The sequence below is a fragment of the Schistocerca nitens genome, chromosome 1 (genome assembly GCF_023898315.1).
Source record: "Schistocerca nitens isolate TAMUIC-IGC-003100 chromosome 1, iqSchNite1.1, whole genome shotgun sequence".
Classification (NCBI taxonomy): domain Eukaryota; kingdom Metazoa; phylum Arthropoda; class Insecta; order Orthoptera; family Acrididae; genus Schistocerca; species Schistocerca nitens.
Genome location: NC_064614.1, coordinates 742,940,072 through 742,952,809, shown reverse-complemented (window position 1 = coordinate 742,952,809; position 12,738 = coordinate 742,940,072). Strand labels below are relative to the sequence as shown.

General features: G+C 41.2%; 1 protein-coding gene across 1 annotated transcript; it reads left to right on the top strand.

Annotated features, from left to right (window-relative positions):
• The first annotated feature begins 1,819 nt into the window (after positions 1-1,819).
• On the top strand, positions 1,820-3,068 carry LOC126236936 (uncharacterized). Its single transcript, XM_049946629.1, has 2 exons — positions 1,820-1,977; positions 2,096-3,068. The coding sequence occupies exons 1-2, from the start codon at positions 1,969-1,971 to the stop codon at positions 2,633-2,635; spliced, it is 549 nt and encodes a 182-aa protein (XP_049802586.1). The 5' UTR covers positions 1,820-1,968; the 3' UTR covers positions 2,636-3,068.
• Positions 3,069-12,738: the final 9,670 nt, after the last annotated feature.

Below are 12,738 nucleotides of genomic sequence, written 5' to 3'. Positions count from 1 at the left end.
TCTCCGAATATATTGCGTTATCTGAGAGTGGTAACAGGAAGGAATGTAAGAGCACAACTAGAATTGCTGAAAATGAAACGATCAGCAATCATATTTATTGTGTTGTTTGTCACAAACAGTTAGCTGCCATCGAATCCTCAACAACGCTTTCGTAAATTTGGCAGTCAAGACGAAGATCGCAGAGTGGAACCGCTCCACGCCCACACCAGCATGATGGGCAACACAAAGGTCTACTGCCATCTCTGCATCACTAAGCGAAGTCTTCAGAGGATGTGAGTATTGCGACATTTACGTGCGTCTGTTTATGATTAACTATTAATACTCGCTCATCCGGAGTCAGACTGGGTCGAAAGTTGAACAAAGGGAAGTGGTTTGAAGGGCATTGGAAAAAAAGTGCCAAGCAAGGACCAAGGGAAGAAACCTCTGCGATCGTCGGATCGGGTAGTATGAGCAGTAGTGTATTTCTTTTTGCCTGCAACAGATCATGCAAGGTTAGGTGTTAGTAGTGGGTATCTTGCATCGATAGAGCGTCAGAGCCAAAGGTCAATATAGAGAGAGTAGTGCAGTGCAGCAGCGCAGTGTGCTGTTTGGAGGACTCTGCGGCGCCATCTCATTGGTGACTTGGCGCAGCAGTAGGATGCAGTTGAACGGCGACAGCTCGCTGTTGTGCAGCGTCTCCTGTTAAGTGCATGGCACAGTTTTGCTGCAGTTGATGCTCTAGCAGTTCTACTTGTTTGTAATAACCTCTCTATGTATACTCTATCTCTTTGAGCTTTATTATCAATATATTCTGCCGGTCGAGTCAACGGCTGTTGTTTTTTAATATCACATAAAACAGGGATCCAAAATTTGTTTAAAGTGTAGCCCTGGTCTCTGTTTATAATATTGTCCGCCAATCTAATTTGAACAGCATCTTTTAAACCATAGTTCCAATAGCGAGACAACCATTTATGTCTTACCATGCAGCATTCTGTGTGCCTCGGTAAGAGAGTTCAAGACAGTTCTCTGCCACAGCGTATTTCTCAGGCTGCATCAAACGTCTATGGTGATGGTGCTCAGTACATATGTGTTGAAATAGTGCGAAATGTCTGGCTAGTATACTTCTTACTGTATATTGGCGGAGATGGAAACTTAGAAACAGCACATTTGAGGTATTCGGCAAACATACTGCAGTGGGGGCAAGGATGCTACCATTTTACAGGTAGCTCAGTGTTACCCTCCACCACATACGCTAATGGAACTTACGAAGTGTAGACGTAGATGGGTCATTCCATGAAAAGTGAAAGTTTTGTTTCGTCTGAACATTTCCCGTTCCTTTATTTAGTGTCAAATTATGACAGCTCACATCATCAAACCCTTGCTGTATTCTTTTCATATTCAGGTCTATCTATTTTTTCTTTAGTTTCATGTTAATGCCTCGATGTACATTGTATAAACATTACGTCCGTAATCATGGATGACTCAGATGTAATTTAACTTGAGTTGGCATGACACTTTGCATATATTTATCTGACGTTTGTATAGAGGAGGAAACGTGTTTCAAGAGGAATTCACCATTATTTTTATTTACTGGAAAGTGATTATCGTATGGAAATTCGCTCCCTGCCAGTAACTCTTTCGATAGTGTGCTTGGCGTTAGAGCCTGTTTCAATATCCAGTATATCAGGGATCCGTTATTTCTTCGTTAATGTTTCCGTAAGCTTTCGAGCTAAACTGTACAGAACAATATTTAGACCGCATGTGCGGTCACACTTACTAGCCCCCGACTGCGTGGAGGACGCATATGCAAGTTTTAGATGCCTGACAACCACGACGTCAGAGAACAGCGTGGAGATGACCGAGGGAGATCTCTGCCGAACAGAGAATATCTGTGGAATGCCGACGGCGATTTAAATTTACGCGGTGGCTAGGGAAAAGGAAACTTCATTCAAGACTCATGGAGCAGGAAGTATAATTAAAAATCTGAATATGTCCTTGGTGAGTGTGGTTAGCATAAGTAGAATTGACCAACGCGTCCTGCAGATTTTGATGAATGAATGTGCACGTTTTGTTAAATATTCACACTGATTTAATAGAACGATTATTTGTATTCTAGTTAAGAATGGACGATACTGGTGGTGCAGTTTATATTACTGACACTACTGCAGAGGAATTAGTTACGAAGTTCATGTATCCGGAAAAGGCAGTCGCTAAAAGGAAATCTTCAATATTCACCAGAAGAAGTTCTGTTGCTTTCATGGATAAGGAAGACAGTTCATCTGATGCTCCAAGCGATAACTACCCGGTGGGGTTTGAAGCCTATGTTGAAATCCTCAAAAATGAAATCAGTGACTGGAAAATAATGTACAAGCAAAGAAGAGAGACTCGGAAGAAAGCTATAAAACAGTTTCATACGAGCAAGATCGTATATCAAGGTGTATTTGATGCTTTAACAGAAGAAGATAAAATATTTCTTGCAAGTAAACCAAACTACGATAGGACGGGAAAAGACGCATTGGCCGCCCTAGAGTGGCTGCCAGTTTCCGTCGAGAGAGCGAGAGACGTTGAAAGGTCGATTTCGGATCTTGTATCGCAAGTTGAGTTAATTGGGGGTATTTTGAAAAAGCGAATAGTTGAAGAATCAGTCATCCAATGAAATCTGGAAGTATTTTCTCATCCGATATTGGTGTTTTATGAAAGAGAATATTCTCGTAAGGAGCGGTAAATTACTTTGGTGGAACTCTCAACGTTTAGAGGCCAAGTCATTTGTGATTCTTTGGGAGTGTTAGTGAGTGTTGATTATTTAAAGCTGTTAATTATTCTCGTTTTCCGATCGTGTGAAATTTTGACAGCCCTCTGTTATATACTGTTCTCACGTAACTATGTTAAATGTTTCGTTTTAGTTGTAAAATATAACCCAAATGGCTGTTACTGCTGCATGTATTAGATTTTACTCAACGTATTTTTCTCATCACTTTGTTTTCATTTATCATAACACTTTCAAGTATCAAATCCAGCTGCAGCTGAAAAAATGAGCCCTAATTAAAATGTGAAACCTTAGTGTGAGTAAATAAATTATGATGCTTTAATAAAAATGTTTAGTTTGAAATTAACGGTAGACAACTGATGCAAAATTGGTTTGCAGGATAGATGAAGGGACTATAACACACATCAGTGAGGAATTGTTGTAGAGCATGAAGTTAGTGTAGGCCTATAGATTTTCCAAATTTATTATTTAAGAATGTATATTTATATTGTTGCACTGTTTAAACCAAACAGCAGCCCTGATCTTTGTTCTCAGTACTTGAATCTGCTTACCTGTGTGACAAGGGAAATCTTCGTAAAAAGTATTCCACTTGCAGTTTGTATAAAAGTTGTGTAATACTGTCAGCGACAATTGCTTTTTTTTCATTTTGGGTTAAATTGTTTTTGAAAAATTGCTGGGTGTGCTTGGTAAACAAAATGTTATTACAATACGGGTCGGGGAGCAGTTGTGGTTGTATTCATTTCTTTAACTGGCAGTAATCTGTCGGTTTGAATTAAAAGGAAGCGAGTTTGTTTGTGTGTGTGTGTGTGTGTGTGTGTGTGTGTGTGTGTGTCTTTAAAGAAATATGAGGCCATAAAATGGAGCAGTATTGAAGGAGGACAGCAAAGGAACTGTCCAGGGCATCATTTAGAAACCATTCCTGTAATTCTGAAGTATACAACAAATCTCTGAAATCATTGATGCTCCTGTCAAATATCAAGCCATAAGTTGCACTACAGCACCATTTTCGCCAATAATTTTTCTTCTGGGAAGTAAGTAAGTAACATAGTTTCATGTTCTGTGAATCATTTGTACAATTAATCGTAATGATATTTCGTATTTTACATTCATTTATATTCCTATGTAACTATGGGCACATGCTGATCATGCTGAAAAAAGGCTTTTTCCATCACCTTTTGCACATTATAAAGTTAGAAATACCTTTACGGAATAACTGGAGTCATCAAAGAAACACTTTTTTTACTTTGTTTTCAAATTTAACTTTACTGTCTGTTAGATGTTTCATATCACTGGGTAAGTGTATGTTAGATGAAAGGTTGTTTGCATGTATGAAAAATAAGTGACCTGAGATTGAGCCTAGTAGAACCCAGTAAGTTTTTTATTCCCAGTCAAAAGAACCCATCTACTTACTGTGGTTGAATTATTAAGTATATCTTTCTGTAATCTTTTAGTCAGGTACTGCACTAGCCATTAATTTGCTATGCTATCAGTGTATCAATAGCCATATTTTGCAAATGGTTGTGAAGTGCATGGCAGAGGGTACTTCCCATTGTACCAGTTATTACAGTTTCCTCTGATTGCATTCGCATATGGAGCATGGGCAGAATGATTGTTTGAAGGCCTCTATGTATGCTGTCATTAATGTAATCTTGTCCTTTCACACCCAGTGTGAGCGATAATGTAGGGGGGTTGTAGTATATTCTTAGTCATCATTTAAAGCCGGTTTGTGAAACTTTGTTAGTAGACTTTCACAGGATAAACATAAACTATCTTAGTCTACCAGTTCATTTTCTTCAGCATCACTGTAACACACTCCCATGGGTCAAGCAGATCTGTGACCATTCACGCTACCCTTGTCTCTACATGTTCAGTATCTCCTGTAAGGCCTATTTCTTATGGGTCCCACATATTTGAGCAGTATTCTAGAATAGGTTTCACGACTTCCCCAGTATTCTACCAACCAAGAGAAGTCTACCATCTTCTTTGCCCACAAATGAGCCATTGCCGCCGCTACCCCCCGTCCCCCCAATGGGACTTGCTGCTCTTTGGCGGGTTTGTACTTGGCTACCATTGGGCCCCAACCTTTGCAGCATCTTTCTCTTTCCGTGCTGCATGTCTATCCTCTTGCTATTCTTTTTTCCCCTCCCATGGGGGACAAGTCTGGGGTGTTTTTGTTAATGTGTTCCGCATTTTCAGCAGCTGACATTAGAACAGTCTTCTTTCTTCATTCACCTTCCCTCTCCTTCCTACACTTTGGCATTTAAGGTTTATCTTTTTCTTCTTTCTTCCTTGTGCGCAGCTGAAGGCTGACCAACACGTCTGATGCGTAACAGGTGACTGGGTAACGGATAATTCCCAGCCCTTGGCACATACCTCCTAGTACAGTCCAGGTCCAGGGAGGGGTGATAGCCTGAATTGCTACCTTCCCAAATCGCCAGTTGGTCCCTCTGTCAGGTGCTCAGGTGGTGTGACCTGAAGTGTGAACAGTCACCCAAGGCAGTTGCGCCCCCTTGTGAAGGGGGGCCCCCTGTTGGAAGGAGCGCACCATCGAATATGCTGCCAGTTGTGGGGGATTTCCTTGCAGTGATGCAATCATCATCTTTGCAGTCCACATCTACCAAATGCCAAGAGAATAAAGCTCCTGTTTCAAAGACCCTGTCAGCTGCACTACAGTTCCCTGTGTGGTTTCACATACTGAAAGTAGTCAGTTCTTAGGGTGAATCCGATTCAGAAAGGTGTTGTTGCAATTGCCGGCCCAATGAAATCCTGCTCTCATTTACGGAATGGGACTTTGCTTTTGGAGACTACTTTTGATTCTCAAGCACAACAAGCTTGCCGCTTCACTTTTCCACAGCTATCCTGTTCATGCGGAGGCCCGTAGAACTCTGAATTATTCACGTGGTGTGATTTACACTAAGCTGCTTGATGGTCTCACTGAGGCCTAAACACAGATATACATCTCTGATCAGGGTGTCATTGCCATCCATTGGGTGATGAAAAAGGTAGATGTCACCTTAGTGCCCACATGCACACTTTTTCTCACCTTCAATAGATGGGTGCTTCCATCCAAGATCAAAGCAGCCTATGAAGTTGTCACAGTTGGACCGTACAATCTGAACCAGATGCGCTTCTACTAGCATTATCGTTTCAACCATACTAGAATGTCTTGTCGACACCTGACCAAATGTATAAGTTGTCGTAGGAATGTCTGTGAGAGCAATTGTCCACCTCCTTCTCCCTGCTGTATTAACTGCAATGGCGATGATGCCGCCTTTTCTCCAGATCATCCTGTATATCTCAATGAGTGGACTGTCCAGGAAATTGGGATAAAGGAAAAAGTACCGTACCCAGGTGCTCGCAAGTTATTGGCAAGTCACAAAACCTATGTTCTAGCGTTGGCACTTATAGTACTGTTCTTGCTACATCTCGCTCCATGAAGACCTTGGCCTCGCAGACATGTGATATCAAATTCATCTCTGAGGTTTTGAAAATGCCCAGTGTCATGATAGCAGCGTTGTCCCCTCATCCAGCTGTGCAACAAGCCATCAAACTCTCACGTCATGGGGCAAAGTCACCAGCTACAAAGTGGCAGGCCAGAAAGGACAGTGAAGACTTCCTAGGTACCTCCAGCCAGCCAACACCCGAGTCTTCCTCTGCTAACTGGAAAGGCTCGAAGTAGTACAACAAAGGCAAACAGTCTTCTCCTTCAGACTCGAAGATCCTCTTTGACAGTGTCACTACATGATACCTTCGTCCAGCTGTCCTCAGTGTTGCCGGTGCGCACCACCAACCGTTTTTGTGCATTGGACTCTGCAGGTCGACAGCAGAAGAAAGCTGAAACTTCTGTGGACCTTATGGCGCAGGATCCTCTGTGCCCTGTTGCAGCAAGTCTTCTCAGGCTGCCTCTCGGCAGCTGCTGAGGTGACACCTCTTCATTTTTTCCTCAACATGACTCTCCTCCAATGGAACTTTTGTGGCATTATATCCAACAAAGAGGATTTATGACTACTTATAGAATTGCAATGTCCACTTCTGCTCTGCTTTCAGAAAGCAAAATTGTATCCTCACGGCCACTTTGAGCTCTCTCATTTCTTCCTGGTCAGTTTTGACCTCCCCGCCGAGGTTGGCATTCCATCTCTTGAGGGAGTCATGCTGCTCCTTGGGTTGACATTCATAATAAGTACATCCCCCTGACTACCCACCTTCAAGCTGTCGCAGTTTGCCTTTACCGGTCAAATTGACCTTTTCCCTTTGTACCATTTATATCTCTTCGTCATTCGATGTCACCAGGGCAGATTTCCTCCAGCTTTTTGGGCAGCAGATCTCGCGTATTTCTGCTGCTTGGTCACTTTAATGTGCACCATCCGTGTTTTTTTTTCCACCCTTGCAGGCTCCATGCACACCTATTCCTATATGGACCTATCCTTCTGCACTGCCCAGCTTGCCCATCATTTCGAGTGGTCAGTTCTCTCGCACACTTACTCGAGCGATCGTTTCCCGTGTGATATCCATTTTCTGACTCCTACCCCACCTTCGTGCACACTCAAATGGCAGGTTACTAGGAGCAACTGGAGGGTATACTCCTCCATGGTGACCTCGGACGAATAGGATTTCCCCAGTTGTGATGACCAGGCAGAATATCTTACAAATGCTGCCAAACATTCCATTCTTCGAACTTCCTCTTTATAAGGCCATGTCTCGGTCCCTAGACAAACTGAGGTGTGCCGCGACTCAATTCGTGTGTGGAGACTTGCATTTATTATAATCAGGTATTTGCACAGTGTCGTCGGTTCTTTGGGAAAGGAAAAAAGCTAGCTGGATCTTATTCACTAGTTCTTTTAACAGTTACACTCCCTTTTCCGTCGTGTGGGCCAACCTCCGACTGCTTCTAGGACCAAGATCCGTTCCCCAATTTCCGGCCTGACATTAGCAGACAATGTCATCATAGACCCGCCATTTTGTGGAAATTTCAGGCTCCTCTCGATATCACCCTGCCTTTCTCCATTGGAAACGAGTGGAGGAGGCTCAGGTGATACCCTTCTCTTCTCAGAATCGTGAGTGTTACAATGCCGCTTTTTCTACGAGGAAGCTAGACCGTGCTCCAGGGTGTATACGCTCCGGGAAATCTGGGAAACAAACGAGAAATTTTTTCATCTCAGACAAAACTGTGAGAAACACATGAATTTTCAAAAATTCCAGGACTTTTTGTGAGTGTTTTAGTTTTGAGTTAAATTTTTGCAATTTTGACTGGTAAGAACTGATACTCTAACAAAGAATTTTACTTTAACCTACACTACAGAATAATACTGCAGCAATAAACCATAAACAAAGGGGGGGATAAAGCTTAAGTTGCAAAGGAAATGCACCTTTTATAACAACAAAACACGGTGCACACACAAGCGTCTGCCAACAGCAAAATGTGTCAAAGGCTTTAGGATGAACACTATACAATAATTCATAAGAACAAACTGCTTTAGATGACGTGACGTCACAACGGTTTACGTTAGATTCATTTTAGCAGTTGCCAGCAAATTCATGTGCATGCACAGTTGAGTCGGTTATGAACAGTGCCTGCTCCTGCTCCTGCTTATGGCTACTTTAGGTGTGACTGTTGCTGTTATCAGCAGTAGCAACAAGCAGCTAGATGCTACCTGGAAAAAATTTTCTGGTGCATCCAAGCTGCCAGATTCGCACATGCTCAGAGTAGTCTCAGTTGTAATGAGGATGGGGCATAGTCTCCACATGACCTGTGTTTAGGGTTTGTGATTCTTGTTTCCTCTTCACTTACAGCTCTCATGTAAAATGAATTTCTGTGGCCGGGAGCTAGCAAATGAATTAAAATACATTCACATAATTATGGAATAGGAAAATATGTTATTAGTTCCAGTTTCCTGATTTTATTTGAAATTAAGCGTTTCATTCCTCACTATTGGCTCTAATGTCAACTCTTTGCTGAATTACAAATGCCCATTTTCATCTTATGGCACGTATGATGTTATGCTATAATAAAGAACCAAACATGAGATAATAAGAGACTGGTACTCAAAGAAAATTTGGAGCCCGAAAACCACTTAAGTGCTTAATATCAGGTTGGAGCCTACTTTGTGAATCTGGTCATATGAACGTGCACTTTCAGCCGAATTATGCATTTTAGTGTGATTTATGAAATTCCAATGCTCTTGGAGTATCCTCTTGATGTCCTGTTTAGTTTACAACATAATGTTAGATCTCCTAATGCTATATAGGGGTGAACATGTTAGCTTCCTACATCGTCATAGATGTGCATGCACAGTAACGCCATTTTCTGGCACTCTCTGACAACTGCTGAAAAGAATTCTGTGGTTGCAAGAAAATATTGCGAGTGGTGATCTAAGTGCATTACTTTCAAATTACATTTCATTTTACAGAGGATGCATTATGTTACGTGTGCGTTTGATTCTCATTTAAAGCTTAACACTTTGAGGGCCATCCACTTGTAAGAATTTTGAGCTCAGAAAACCAGATAGTTACGTCATTGTTTAGAATTTTACGGACACATTTGTGTTATGTATATGAAGGTGTGTCACGCACAAAGAAAGACTAATGTTAAATATATGAAGTTTTATCTTTTCTTGTAGCTACACTATGTGTATTACTTTAAATAGTAAGCTTTTCCTGTTTATGTTTCGCGCTACTGAACAGTGACGTTGCTATTGGCTGACTACATCACATGTCCTATGCTCTGAATATCTGCTGTCATCTGATCAGCTGGCAAGATCACGTGACATGAGCTGTGATTGGCTTACAAACACACACTGTAATGTCAGTTTCAATGCTTGAGAAACTAACGTGCTGTGTTATGGAATTCAAACATACACTTTCATAATACAAAAATATGCAGCATACATGTTGCTGCACTTCAAAGAACTTTTCAAAACGTGCAGTTTCTTTGGGGGGTGGGGGTGGGGGTTGTTTTCTAAAGTGCCAGGAAGTTCTACACTGCTGAAACTACTGCCAAGGTTACAGTCCCCCCACCCCCCTCCCGCCCCCAGCTCAGCCCACTAGTTCTTATATTCCCTCCGTGTTGCTGTCTGTCAGAACAACGTCACTTTGGCATGGCCACTGGTCCTCCGTTCATGGAAATAAGCTCTGGGTTATTAAGCCTCTCCCAGTGGCTTAGACGACCTTCTCTTGCCCCTCCTGCTGCGAGGAGGTCATTTTAACTAGGTTGCGCATTGGGCACTGCCTTTTTAGCCACCATCATCATTTAAGTGGTGTTCCCCCACCACTTTGTGCACATTCACTCAACTTTTAACTGTCTGCCAGTTTAATGTTGGCATTTCCACGAGTGATGGATAGAACATTTGGAATTAGGAAAATAAAAATATAATGCTCATTTTTTATTTTGATCCATTTTTTTCTGGACTTTTTATATCCAGTAAAAATGCTAATGAGCTAGTTTAGTGATTGACCATTATTTTTGTCTGCAATTAAGAAAAATAGTGGTCTGATGGACAGGACAAAAATTAAGTCACAGATGTTGCAGACTGCAGAATTTTACATTATATCTTGGGACTTATTTATACATATAACACTAAATGAAATTTGAACACGAACATTAATCTCCAATAATTTTACATAGAAATAAAGGGTTGGAATTCTGTTGTAAGTTGCGTTGTATCCATTATTTATTTTGGTGACCAATTTTGGATATTGTGTCCATTCTCAAACCCTATGTCTTCATGAGTAATTGAAATACAATCAAGTATGCACGTCTGGAACAGCCACAACAGACATTCCAAATGGTAATGCAAATAGTTTGATATGAGGGGCTGTCAAAAGAGAACCAAACACCTGTCTAAATGGGACCATAGAATGGTTCTGTTCCAAAGCACTCATCACATGCGTAAAGACAATTACCCACTGGGAGATGAGACAATCAATTCATATTTCAAAGAATGCGGTGGACTGCTGATGGAGCCGCAACCACACCTGCTATTGCACTTCCTCGTATGACTGTAACTGTTGTCCACTTTTGTCTTTCTCCAGGTCGCCAGTGATATGAAAATCACATGGTGAAAGATCTGGGCTGTATGGAGGGTGTTACAGTGCTTCAAAACCAAATTGCTGTAGCTTAACCATCGTCCCATTGGCAGTATGGGGGCAGACGTTAACGTGCTACAGGATTTTTGGTCTGATAGCATTGCTGGACGATTTGACTTTATGGTGTGTGTCAATTTGTGCAGTGTGCCTTCATAGTGCTGCACACTGTGGTTCCATGCTCCAGGAATTCGACATGCAGAGGGAGCATCCTGTTGCACGGTAACACCCACACTGCCAATAGGATGAAGTTTACGCTTTGGTGATTTGGTTGTGTAACACTGCAACATCCTCTGTACTGCCTGGATCTTCTACATGAGGTTTCATATCATTGGTGCTGTGGAGAAAGAAAAGTGTGATGGATATCGGTTTCTGTTAGATGTGGAAGTGCAAGATGGGAGTGGTTGTGGATCCATCAGTGGCTGACTGCATACTACGAAACAGGAATTGATGCTAAACGTCTTAATGCATGTGATGATTACTTTTAAATGGAACCATTCTATTGTGGTGGGTTTTCTTAAAGTGAAGAGTTCTCTTTCGACTGTTCACAAAACATTGAATACTTTAGGAATTTACTAAAAGAAGAAAACATGGACTGAAATGTACAGACACGAAAACATAAACGAGAAGTTCAGCATATTTATGGATATATTTACACATTATTTTAACATGTCATTACCAGCTAAAAATCAGAAAATTAAGTGTAGCAGGCTGGTTGACAACAGGTATAAAAGTTGTGTGCTAAAAAACGAAGATTATATGAGATCTCAAAGTCTTCAATGGTATCCAGTGAATTCCTTGCATATTTCAAGAATTATAAAATGATACTTAAAAAAGTGACCAAAGAAGCTAAAGTAATGGCAAAGGACTGCTATATAAATAACGCCAATAACAAAATGAAAGCTCTGTGGAGTATAGTGAAAAGAGCAAACTGACAATGTTTCTCCTCAAAATTCCAATATAAAATTGAATTGTAATGGCAAAGGAATTAATGATCCTAAAGAAATAGCAAATGTATTCAATACTTATTTTAGCAGTATAAGTGAGCAATTAATCACTGAAATCAAACCTTGCAATATGAACTGCCCGGTATCATCTGTAAATACCAACACAAATCCTGCTTCACTGTTTCTCTTTCCAATAACCCAGAAAGAAGTCCTGTTATTAAAAAAATGTGGAGATCTCATTAGTGAACCATTAGCTCACCTTTATAATAGTTCCTTTCAAACCGGCACTGGACTCGCATTCGGGACGACGACGGTTATATCCCGTCTCCAGCCATCCTGATTTAGGTTTTCCGTGATTTCCCTAAATCGTTTCAGGCAAATGCCGGGGTGGTTCCTTTGACGGGGCACGGCCGATTTCCTTCCCTAACCCGAGCTTGCGCTCCGTCTCTAATGACCTCGTTGTCGACGGGACGTTAAACAACACTAACCTAACCTCCTTTCAAACCGGAATTTTCCCATCGTGCCTAAAAACAGGTAAGCTCAAACAACTATTCAAAAAAAGGTAAAGAGAATAAAGTGGCTTACAGGCCCATTGCTTTACTATCTGTATTCCCAAAAATCACAGAAAAAGTTTTTCAATTGGTAGTAGATTTTCTGGAAGAGCACAAAATACTATCCACAGCACAACATGGTTTAAGGAAAGGCCGATCAACTGATACAATAATTTTTGAACTATTAAGTGAAGTACTTCAGAAACTAGATAATGGCAAAAATGTCATTGGAATATATCTAGATCTCTCTAAGGCTTTTGATATAAATCACTCAAAACTAATGCCTAAGCTTGACAACATGGGGATTAGAGGAACATCCAACAACTGGATAAAGTCATACCTAAGCGGTCAAAAAAGTGGTTGAAGTGCAACATCAAAATTTCATCAAACTCACCTAACACCATTCAGACTATGA